The sequence below is a fragment of the Carettochelys insculpta genome, chromosome 3, assembly GCF_033958435.1.
Source record: "Carettochelys insculpta isolate YL-2023 chromosome 3, ASM3395843v1, whole genome shotgun sequence".
NCBI lineage: Eukaryota > Metazoa > Chordata > Testudines > Carettochelyidae > Carettochelys > Carettochelys insculpta.
In genome coordinates this window covers 21646910-21659526 of record NC_134139.1, presented here as the reverse complement: position 1 = coordinate 21659526, position 12617 = coordinate 21646910, and the positions used below count along the sequence as shown (strand labels likewise).

At 39.3% G+C, this 12617-nt stretch overlaps 1 protein-coding gene across 5 annotated transcripts in view; it reads right to left on the bottom strand.

Annotated features, from left to right (window-relative positions):
- Window positions 1-3667: 3667 nt before the first annotated feature.
- The window catches only part of XPO1 (exportin 1), a 66624-nt gene continuing 57674 nt past the window's right edge, over window positions 3668-12617 (bottom strand). For all 5 annotated transcript variants that reach the window (XM_074989451.1, XM_074989450.1, XM_074989452.1 and 2 more), the window contains 7 exons: window positions 12461-12567; window positions 11774-11968; window positions 7722-7890; window positions 5882-6016; window positions 5622-5781; window positions 5443-5539; window positions 3668-4703 (listed from right to left, as the gene is read on the bottom strand). In XM_074989451.1, coding sequence (XP_074845552.1) covers window positions 4557-4703; window positions 5443-5539; window positions 5622-5781; window positions 5882-6016; window positions 7722-7890; window positions 11774-11968; window positions 12461-12567 — 1010 coding nt within the window. In that variant the 3' untranslated portion in view covers window positions 3668-4556. The remainder of the gene's footprint in view (window positions 4704-5442; window positions 5540-5621; window positions 5782-5881; window positions 6017-7721; window positions 7891-11773; window positions 11969-12460; window positions 12568-12617) is intronic.

Sequence of the window (12617 nt, the reverse complement as noted above, 5' to 3'; positions counted from 1 at the left end):
GGATTTCAAAGTTGCCTTAGACTTTTTAAGACCATGGAGTATAAGCCATTATTATCCACCAAGAGGAGCAAGCACCCTTCAAAGGAGAGATCCTGGCAAATTTTTTGCATCTCCTGCAAAAATCCCAGTGACTATAACCTAGAGTTTCTATGCTCATAGCTGTGGCCATTGACCTGTTCTGTAGAAAGAGGCCCTCACTACTGTTTTCCCTTCCCTGGTCAGCAGAAACTCCTCTGACACCTTAAGGTAGCAGGTCTTCAGAATTTTTATAGTGTCTCCTACATACTAAAATCATAATGGACCAGCAGTGTCTGCTGGCTTGCTATGTGAAGTTGAGACGTTCTCATAGCGAAGGTTTACCAGTTGAACACATTGCACTTCCTGGATTTTTTGTTTTAAGCATTGTGCCCAACTGTCCTTGGCAATTTCACACTAGTAGCCACCACAGCCACAAGGGACTGTGGGGAAGGATGCAAGTACAAGAACTCAATTTTTAGCTGGTACAAAATACTTCCTTTTTCTGTGTGCTCTGCTATGAAAATGCAGGTCTGCCACAGCATCATAACTGGTCCCATGGTTGCCTTGTTGTGTGACAGTGCCAACTTCCAGGGAGCTGCTGCCATCAGAATATTCAGCAGATTTTTTGTGTGTGTGTGTGTGTGTGTGTGTGTGTGTGTGTGTGTGTGTGTGTGTGTGTGTGTGTGTGTGTGTGTGTGTGTGTGTGTGTGTGTGTGTGAGAGAGAGAGAGAGAGAGAGAGAGAGAGAGAGAGAGAGAGATCTTGACCACTTGTACCTGAATGCATACATTCAGGCCACTTGCTTTAGCAAGTCTTGCAGTCATCTTGGGAAGGGATAACCATAGCCTCATCCAGGGAGGAAGAAGAGGAGCTAGGTAAGGGGCCTCCATCCCTCTGTCTTGACCAAGATCTGCACGGTCTTTTCCCGAGACTCAATACAGAGCTTGGTACTAGAGTCCAAATCAGGAGTTTTAGAGTAACCACTGAACAGGACTACCTTCAGAGGGTGCCCTTCCTTGCAGGGAGGGAGTTCCTGTGTGTTCCAGAAGAGTTATCACATTGGTGCCAATCTCCGTGGACCAGGCAGACAAGTTTGGTGGGACTCATGCACTTGGGATCAATGGAATAGAGTGCCTTAGGGAACAGCACTGTGATGGCAAGAGTAGTAAGATTCCACTTTTCTAACAGCGATGAGTCCCAGAGGAGCAACCAAGTATGTGTAAACCCCTATGGTGCAGATGACTGGTGCTCCAGTGAAGACTATGATGCGTCTACCTTGGAGTATTTTCTGCTGGAGACAGTCCTTGTACCAGGTGGAAGCTGGGGATGGTTCCCTGCTGTTCAGTGGTATCAGTGGTGCTGAATCCTGAACTGCCAGACACACACATACTGGCAATGACAGTAGGTCCTTGGTTTTCATGAAGATCTCCTGAGTAGCTACTACCATGCACAGATTAGGACCACCTCTGGTGCTAGAATGAGTGGAGATGCTGGAAGTGCTAGTATTCTATTATATTAAGTGCTAGTACTGGCCATTATAGTGCCAGGGTGCAAGAGTGGCTGCATACAAGTCTTGCACGATCACAATCTGCACATCCAGGGGACTTTGGCACCAGGAAACAACTCCTTTCTGGTTACTTCCTGTGTTTCTTCTTGGGTAGTGGCAATTGAGTGCTCCACACCAGAGCCAAGGTGCCTGTTGTGAGTTGAATGTCTTCTATGAAACAGACCTTAGGACTGCCTTCATTGAGGACCTTCTATCTTGCTTCCTGGTCCTTTTTGGTGTGAAGTTTGAAGTTATTGCAGATCTGACAGTGGTGCTTTCTATGAGACTGCCCCAAGAACTTGAATTGCTGAGGAATGTTCTGGTATCAAAGGACAGATTAACTTTGCTAGCTGGAGTTCAAATACAATATAACTCAACAAAACTAGAAACATTAGAGAAATAGCAACTGCCAGGACATTTCCCAAAGACCAAGAGACAGCAGTTCCAAGCAACCATCACTGGCAAGAAGGAAAAGGTGGGGTGGGAGGGGCACAAGGTTGATAGGGCCCATAATACTAGCACTATGAATGTGAAGTACCAAAGGGGTTAGAGCCAACCCAATGGATACCACCAGGAGAAAAACACTGTGCTCAGGGCACACTCGCCTACATTGGACTGAACATTTCATCCCAAGTCAAGGTTTACTTCCTATATCTTTAGAACTCTACTAAGTTTTCTTAATGTATTTTTAACTTTAACAAAAAAGATGATTTATTTATTCACAGTGGCCGTTTCTACACAGGCTTCAAAAGTGGCATGGTAATACATGGCCCGAAATATGCTAATGAGGTGTGGATGCAAATGCCCCGTGCCTCATTAGCATATGGTCATGTGATTTGGAGTCCAGAAGACCATTGGAGAACGTTGTATAGGGCGGCATCGCCATTATCACAGCCAACTCGCTCACCCTGTGAGCCAATGTAATCGCAAGAAGAAAGCTCATTTTCATGGTAAGTAGATGGAGGGAGATGATGGTCAGAGGTTCAAAGGATGGTTTAGACAGCGTGTCAAGGACCAGATCTAAGTTCCATGAAGGCGATAATGGTTTCTGTGGGGAGTATAAGTTCGCAAGGCCCTTCAGAAACTGCCGTAATGGGGTGGGCAAATACCTCATTAGCATACCCTTAAGTGTCTCATTAGCAACCCCCCTTTTGAAAGGCGGGGGCTAGTGTAGACATAGCCCAAAATTTGCGCTATAGCCATTGTGGAGTTGAGTCTTATGTCTCACCCTGCCAAAAGTTACAGCAATCCCAGGACACAAGAGATTTGAAAACAACTCAATACTGGTCTTGGTATTGTCCCTATCCAGTATTAATGGTTCAGGTCGGCAACACTTATGTTGCCAAATGTTCTGCAGACAGATATTTATCTGCCTTTATTAGTACTAGGCCAAGGTAGCAAAGCAAGCAGAGATATTCTTAAGCACAACTGTGGGGAAAATGCCCAGACCCAGAGAAATATTCTGGTTATGTTCTGTGTAGACACTTACTAATAAACTTTGATTGAAAATAAATGCACAATACGAACAAGTAACTACAGTATTCAATTTTTTTTTTATAAAAAGGATAACACTAATCAACTAAACTCATTTCCTTTACAACTGCACATGAATGTTGTATTTTTGTATCACAGTGGCAGGGCTAGGACTGCAGATCAGATGAATGAAAGCTGTCCCAAGATTCAAGAAAGTTTGGACTGACAGAAAACAAGTTATTCCTTTGTTAGAAAACAAAAAAGAAATATTAGAGGGAAAGTTAGGATGTCAAATCAAAGTGTTCAGTTTTCTTGCCTTTGGCCTCAATATTTCATATACTTTGGAAAGGCATTAAACTACAAAAATGTAGGTGCAAAATACTTTAATATTGTTCAGACCTGCTGATGCTAACCTAGTCACAAAATGAGGCACCTCATTCTGAATTTCTGAACTGAAAACAAAAGTGTACGCTCCTCTTGAATAGCTTTTGCTTGTTAAAGTTTGCCATTGCAGTTACAGAAGCATTTATCTAGCCTGATATTCATCTCTCTTATAGTATTATTTTTTTCTATACAATCATTGATGTGATCTCTGCATTTTTATCCAATAAAACATCAGCCAAAAGGAAAATAAATGTAAACCAATTTTATTTTGCTTTTAAGTAGTGTTCTTAAAGCACTACAGCATGGTAAACAATGTCAATTAGTATAAGTCATCTCAAAAGCCAGAGTTCTCTCTTTATGAGTTGTTAAAAAGATGCAGCCTATTCTAACAGGATAAATATTTTAACCATTTCACTTTGAGTTAATGAAGGCTCACAAATGAGCAACACTCCTCATTGAGGAAAACAAAAAGCTGTTGTCGACAAAGCGACAGCACACACACAAAAACAAAAGAACTGTGTAAAAATAACTAACTGTACTGTGTTCCCATACTCTTTTGAAATTGCTTTACAATGGGATGATATGCACATGATCTTGCTGCAAACCTGTCATATTATTTGCAAATACATGTAGCCTCGCCTTACCATTCAGCCCAAAAGCTGTTAACTGTTTAGGTAATGCAGAACTGTAACTCCTTTGCTTAACAATCAACTCAATTTGTTTTACTCATTACTTTTCCTTCTAGACTGCAAGGCAGGCTAGAAAGAAAATGATCCCCTCATTAAAAATTGGTAGTCTCACAGGAAAAATGTGTAATTTTGCAATAGACTTAACAAGTTATGTTTTGCCTCTTTTCCCCTTAGCCACACAATGGGCATGAAGTAATTTTTTAAAAAATGCCTTAATTCTCAACTTCATGCAAATCTAAATAAAGATGACCAAAACAAAAGCTTAAACAATGGAAGGATATTTCACAGAAAATTTTCTTATACAAAAAACACATAAGAAAAAGGGCCACTAGGTGACATTTTAATTTACAAATTGGCATCATTTTGGTCAATATCCAAGTGCTGTTTTCTTCTACCACAACAAAGCAGCTGTACAGAAAGAAAACTGCATAACTGGTTTTATGCATTTTAATCACACATTTCCTCAGGAATTTCATGTGGATTAAGGATGCCAGGTACAGACATCTGAAGCTTATGTTTTTCCTCCTGAGCCTGTCGAAGGGCTGTTTCTCTTTCTTCCAGGAACAAATCGGATGTGTCTTCACCTGCAAATTCCTATACAAATGAAGCAGATTGGTTAGTTCACTGTAAATATTTTTAAATCCAAAAATAAAAGCTTCCAAAATCAATATATTTTATACATAACTATAAAAATAATTTTGCACTTGACAACTTTTTGAATTCTGGTTCTGGGAAATTTCCTTATGCAATATTAGTTACCACATAAAACTTAAATCAATGTAAGAAATACAGCACACTACATATTTGTATTTTTGTTAAGGGGGTGGATATCAGCCTCAGGTATTGTGTGGTCATACTTCTTGGTCCCATTAAATCCTGAGTTCAGCAAGGATTAACTAAAGTTTAGGTACCTGAGGACTGCCAAGTCTACCTCAAGTTACTGGGTTAAATACAGGGTTAACTGGATGCAATATAACAACTTGTAATGTACATGAAGATCAGATTAAGAGATCTAGTTAGTCTCTTCTGGCCTTAAAACTATTCTATAACCAGGACTGCAGTACAACCTGTTTTTAAAAAAAACAAAAAGAAGAGCTTACTACACATCTCCCAGTTGGAAACAATTCATAGCTGCATAGAAATCCATAAGATGTATCAATCCAGTCTCTCAGTCTAAGCAGTCTGACAATTGGTATTCATTCCTCTGCATGCTTACTGAAGTGTCCAATAGGACTCTGCCCAGTTGCATAACTTTTCACAAGTCATGAACCAGTCATTCATTCTGAAGCTCACACTCACTGATTTCAAATTTATAGTAACTTTACAAACATACCTTAATTTGGACCAGAAAATCCCTAAGATGTTCCTTGAAGGCAGGTATATCCTGATTTAAACTGAAGAGTCCTGTTACAAATAGCTTAACCTGTGCACTAAGAATAAAAATACAAATTAGTACATGGGAATTGAGAACTATGACCAATTAAAAAAAAAAAACACCCACAGTACACTTACTCTTGCAGATGAGGAAATGCAGACTTCAGAAGATTAGCAACATACTCCTGAATAAACATTTGGTTGTTCACTGGATTTCCAGGATTTAAAGGTGTACTTATTTTTCCTTCTTCTACTAAATTGAACATATATGCAAGAATTGATGCATGCATTGTCAAACCTGCAAATGTGAAAAATAAATTAAGTTACACTATTCTAAATAAATTCCTTTATTATATAATGATTGCTGTACTGTTTCCTTCAACTTCTAACGCTCTTACCAGCAGTATGTGACGTGTCTGTTACAACAGAAAAGATATGTTGAAGAATGTCACAGAAGTAAGTTTGATAAAAGCTCTGAGCAGCGGCCTCTTCTTGCGCAACGTTTTGTAATAGTGTGTAAAGTATCTGAAGACCTGAAAGAAAGCAAAAAAGTGTGAAAATTACCACTCGTAGTAGTTAAATCTTTCTACATCAGCTTTTCTTTCCAGAAAAACTGCATATATTCTGGAAGTTCAGATTTGCGTACAAAGACAGACCAACCTAGACAGAACCAGGATATCCACTATTTAAAGATTTTTCCAGGCATCTCTTCAAATAGTTATCTTATTTTTGGGGATTTTACATATGCATATGATTATTAACTACCAGGATCTTAGACCATTATAAAAAAAAAATCTACTTAACTCCCACCTTTTGCTGTGATAGTGCATGTTTAATTGCAAAAGTCACATAGATTAAACACAGCTGATAGTTTTTAGTAGTTTCCTTTCTTGGTATTTAACATCTACATGTTTTGCAAAAAAATAGCTAGATTTAGTTTAACTTCCAATGAAATCCAGTTTTCCTGCAGTTTACCCACCTGGCATCTCCACAGTCTTGTCTGGTGGTCTACTGAGACCAAGCGTCTAGGGGAGACAGCTCTGGGACAACACGTCAGGCAGACTTACCTGGAGTCAGGGACACCAAGGTTTCTAGAACTAGCTAGATTTCTGATTCTGGAAGTTGATTAGCCCTTAGAGGTCTAGCTCCCAAAATCCTCAGTAAACCACCAAGTGGGCTTTGGCACATCTGGCATTCTCAGGCTTCCCTTTAGCTCACCATATAGGCTTAAAAGGAGCCCTCAAAACCTCAGCATCTGGAAGCCCTGAGAATCTCCATGCCCTAGCTCCCTATGTGCTGGGCTAGGAAGGACTTAGATGGTTCCAAATTCCCCACATGGCAGGCTGCAGGAGAACTAGGAACCTTGGAAGCCATGGCAACTACAGACTGAAAATGACAGTTCTTGTCTGGGTCATTACTGCCAGAAAACTGACTAGGCTCCTTAGCAACCATGACTTTCATGGTCCCCGGTTCTTCACCGGTGACCAGGCAGACAGCTGGGAATCACAGGCAGCCTATTTCTTTTGCAAACATCACATTTTGGTGTTCAAAATCAAAACAAAAACATAATTTTGGTTCTGCAATTTCCCCCCCAAGTTTTGGCTTTCCATTCCAAAATGGGATGATGAAAGAAATTCTAAAAAATAATGTTCACAGAGCTGAAGTTTTATTTTCCAGTCGGCCCACTGTCAACCATAACCACTAACATTAACACAAGTGGCAAATTCAAACCCCCTCTCCAGCATCACTACTTAACAACAACTTGGAGACCAATCTTAAAGTTAGATACTTATTTAAATAAGATGCTATTGGACCTTGCCTCTATCTCTACACAGCAGGCTGCACTGCCTAAAATAAGGGAGAAGTCTAAGGTCTGCTACGCTTCCAGTGTATGGGATTCTCCTATTAGGACTTCCTAATTGCTAAAGGGTGGGGAGGCAGTGAGCCAAAAGAAAAGAAAGGAAACCATTAAAGAGAACAACAACATGTACCCTCCCCTGGCTGTAGGAAGCAACCTGCATTGAAATATTTATACACCTGGACAGACAGCAGTAATGACTAATGGAAAATAGTGATTATACAGCAATACAACCCCCATCCCCCGCCAACACCACCTTTTGCCCATTAAAGGTTTGCAGTTGGACAACTCATTACAATCCCTCAAAATATAAAATTCAGAACAATTCACTGGCTATAGTCGAGCCTGTAAGTTCACAAATACAGATCAGCTCTACTCACCTGTATCTGCAACATTTCTCATTGTGTGTTTGAAAGCCCAAATAATAGAATCCAAAACAAGTTTGAACTGTGCAGGTGGAATGGCCAAGAATGCTGGGAAGCAATGAGAATTTACTGCTTGGAGTAGCAAGAAGAAGTTTGTTCTGTGTTCAGGATACTCTTCAAAGTCCTAAAAAGAGAAAAACACAATGAAATTCCAAGATTATCAAGCAAACCAGAGTTCTACTACAGTTAGCAAATAAGAATTATGTAAGCCATTCACATACCACTTAAGTTTGTATACAGCAGTACAATTAAAAATCAGATGCTTTGCCGCACAGAAAAAAAGCAGAAAGGCTACTATTGCAGAAAAAAGGGTAAGGGTAGGTAGTCCCACCCTAAAGCCAGTGGACGGTAAAGGCTCTTTTTTCTGCAAAGCAACATATTTGGTGTAGCCATAAGGCAGATACTTCATAAAGTATGCTCCCTTCAAATGTGGTGGAAGCTACATTTTTTACTAGTAAGCATGAAGGCAAGAGGAAGGGTGCAGGAGAAGGCCAAGAGTAAATGCCACTGGCAAGACCAGAGTACAGTAGACTCTCTTCCAAGGTGCTTAGGATTCTGAGTGGAGAGAACCAAACTACATTGTGATGCTCAGGTTCTACAGAGTTTAGAGACTGGTATCCTCCCCACCAGAAACAAATTTCCTTGAATTTAATTATTGCCTAGCCAGGGCGGAGGCAGTGGGCATGGACGACAGCCACTTAGGTCTCACAGTTAATTCCAAACTTTACGATCTTTTCCTGTATGCTTAGAGGCACATGAAAACCACAGAAAAGAAACTCTGGATCAGTTTTTAATAAGATAAACACAGTTACAATTTAAAAAGTCATTTGTAGAAGCAGCATTCAGGCAATTTTCTAGAAATGTCCGGGTATTAATATTTTGGGAATTATTTCTGGCTATTTCATACTTTGTATATTACCTTTCTAATAGTGCTTTCTCTGAGACACTTGAAATGTTATGAAATTAGGTATATTTCACTGAAGGTTATAAAGAAAAGAATATCATATGAGCATTTTACCATGCAACTGCTCTACGACTAAGTTTAAAAAAAAAAAAAAAAGGACTCATAAGTAGTTTTTATTTAGGTCTTTAAAAGTTTAACACAGTGGTTGCTGTATAGAAAGTAACAGATTATCCACCAAGTTCTTGGATGGCACCGGGAGACAGTTTTTTGTTTTAAAAGCTGGAGAAAGCTAATAGTGGAGAGGCTGTTCTAGATCTGATTTCAAGGAGTAGGGAGGAACTGACTGAGAAATTGAAAGTGGAACACAGCTTGGGTAAAAGCGATCATGAAATGATAGTTATATGAGCTATATTTTCAGGAATGGTAGGAGGGAGAACAGCAAAACAAAGAATGGATTTTTAAAAGAAACACTTGAGCGAACTCAGGGAATTGGTAGGTAAGATTCCATAGGAAGTGATTCTAAGAGGAAAACCAAGTTGCAGTTTTTCCAAAGAGACATTATTAAGGGTGCAAGAGCAAACTATACACAGGAAAGATTAGAAGTATGACAAGAAAATGCCTTGGCTTAACCAGACCTTGAACGATCTAAAAATCAAAAAGGAGTCCTAAATAAGTATAAACTAGGTCAAATAGAAAGATTTAGGTAAAAACGTATACGGGGCAAAATTAGAAAGGCCAAGGCAAAAAACAAGCTCAAATTAGAAACAAAAGATAACAAGAAAACATTCTACAAATTAGAAGGGAAAAGGCAGCCAAGGACAGTGCAGAACCCTTAATTAAGATGGAAAAACCAACAGAAAATGGGGCAATTGCAGAGGTACTTAACTTCTTTGGTTTGGTTTTTGCAAAGAAGCTTGATGGTGACTGGACGCCTACCTTAGTAAGTGCTGGAGAAAAGGAGGAAGGTTCAGAAGTTAAAATAGGAAAAAAAGTTAAAAATTGCTTAGAAAAGTTAGATCCCGTCAAGATACGAAGGCCTGATTAAATATATCCTAGAATACTCAAGGAGCTGATTGAAGAAGCGTACGAGCCATCAGCTATGATCTTTAAAAAGTCATGGAAGACAGGAGAAGTTCCACAAGAGTGGAAAAGGGCAAATATAGTGCTCATCTATAAAAAGGGAAATAAAAGGATAATTCAGGAAACTACAGACCGGATCAGCTTAACACTGATTCCAGAAAAGTGGTGAAAATAAGCAAGATGTCCATCTGCAAACATATAGGAAATAATATAGTAAGTAACAGACAGCATGAAACGGTAAAGAACAATCATGTCAAACCAAACAGACAGCTTTCTTTGACAGGATAATAAGGCTTGTGGATAAGGGAGAAGCAGCAGATATAGTATACCTGGATTTTAGTAATGCATTTGATACAGTCTTGCATGACCTCAAAAATAAGCCAGGGAAATGCAGCCTATTCAGGTGGGTGCATAACTGGTTGGATAACCAGTCCCAAAGAGTAGTTACTTGGTTCTAAATCATACTGGAAGGGCATAACAAGTGGAGTTCCACAGAGCTCAGTTTTGGGACCATTTCTGTTCAATATCTTCACTGATGATTTAGATAATGATTTAGAAAGTATAAATATACAGTTTGCAGATTATATCAAAACTGGGAGGGACTACAAGTCGTTTGGAGAATAGGACTATAATTCAAAATGATTGGGACAAACTGGAGAAATAGTCTGAAGTGAACAGGATGAAATTCAGTGAGGACAATTGCAAAATACTAGATTTAGGAAGGAACAATCAGTTTCACACATACAAAGTGGAAAGTGACTATCTAGGAATGAGTACTGCACAAAGGGATTTAGAGATCATAATGTACGTACCACAAATTAAATGCATCAGGGTGACATGACTGAAAAAAAAAAAACAAACCCAAGAACAACCCACAAAAACAAACACAAAACCAAATATTCTGGGATTTATTAACAGGAGTGTTATAAGCAAGAAACGAGAAATAATTCTTCCACTCTACTCTGAGCTGATCAGGCCTCTGAGCACTGTGCTCAGTTCTGAGCATCACATTTCAGGAACGATGTGAACAAACTGGAGAAGGTTGAGAGAAGAGTAATAAAAATGATTAAAGGTCTAGAAACCACGACCTATGAGGGAAGAGCAAAAGAACCAGGTTTGTTTAGTTTGGAAAAGAGAATACTAAGACGACAACAGTTTTCAAGCACTTAAAGGTTGTTTAAAAGAGGAGGGAGAAAATTTATTTTCCTTACTCTCTGATGATAGGACAAGAAGCAATGGGCTTAAACTGCTGAAAGGGAGGTTTAAGTTGGATATTCAAGAAAACTTGTCAGGGTGTTTAAGATTGGAATAAACTGCCTGGAAATACACTGACATCTCCAACACTGGAGATTTAAGCACAGGCTAGACAAATATCTCCCAGGGATGATCTAGATGGTGCAATGAGTGCAGGAGACTGGCATGGATGACCTCTCAAGGTTCCTTCTTATTCTAGTAGTCTATAATTCTATATCCTAAGTTTCTTTGCGAATCTAAGCCTTGACTCTGATACTTAGGAAATGTATTATCATTTACAAACTTTATACCAGTGGTGTCCAATGGGAATTGAAAGATTGCCACATTTGGCCTTTCTATATTTGCCACAGAATCATCCCCCACCCCAAATGCCAGTGACTCAGAGCCACTGCTGGGGTTGGGGCCGCCACACACTTCTTCCCCCAGAGCGGGGTGCGTGCGTGCACAGGCATGCAGCACTTGTGCGTGGCTCTAGGAGGAGCCACATTTAAAGGCTAAGAGCTGCACAAGGCTCCAGAACTAAACCACCACACTACAGTGTCCTATTTGCTATATGTGATGACTGTATTGGACACCGTGGCTTTATACCATCACCCATCACGATCTTTATAATCATCAGCAATGAGTAACTCTAGATGGAGTCGCAAAATGTCTGGGTCTCCTCCCATTTCAGAGGAGAACTTTACTGAGGATATCGTATTTAGCTGATTGATTTCATGTGATGTAATATCGAGACCAAACATGTCTAAATACAAAAGAATATACTTACTTTATTGATCATGTTTAACGTGCATTCAAAAACAGCATCAAATATTTGAGGTATTTCAGCAGTAATGTGTCCCCCCAGTTTATTTACAATGATAGCCATAGTACTGAGTACTTCAGGTTCTCTAGCAGCTGGAACATTTCTCTGATAATCAATGAGAACTGCATCCAACAAAGGAGGAACAAAGTTTTCAGCTACCTGGTGAAGGAAGCAGAACATTTTAGGTAACTTAAAAGGCTGTCTACAAGAATTGCATAATTAGCACTTTATACCAGAGTATGAGCTATTTTAGATACCCACAAATGATAATTCAGGTACTTTTTCAAGGAATTTGCCAAATTTATGCATAATATTTTTCCTGTAAGCAGCAGAGACTCCTTGAGCAACATTTCCACACTACTAATTTTTTCCTAACACCATCTTGCCTTTGACTATTGATCACAGAGCTCCAAATCTATTAAACCCACTTGGCCATAGCCCATAAAATTGTTGCAATATCACTTCAAATTATGCAGTTCTCACTTAGCCTTGAGTCCTAGAGTGTGTTTTGCATATTTTTTGTGGACCTTTTGAAAATGAGTCGCTATGACACAAGCAGAGTCTCAATCACACCTTTATTCTGCTGGAAAGATGGTAGATTTCTCTGTGTCTTACTACGAATACTGCTAGTTACTTTAAAAATCCACTTACCATCTGAGGATCATTGGATCTGCTCACCCAACCAGAAATTAGTTTTAGCGTTTCTCTTTTAACTGTCCTCATACTTCTAATCAAAGGTTGTTTAGTAACCATTTCACCTGAAAAGGTTTTAAAGTGTTAAAACTGAGTTAAAAAGGTTTTGATATCT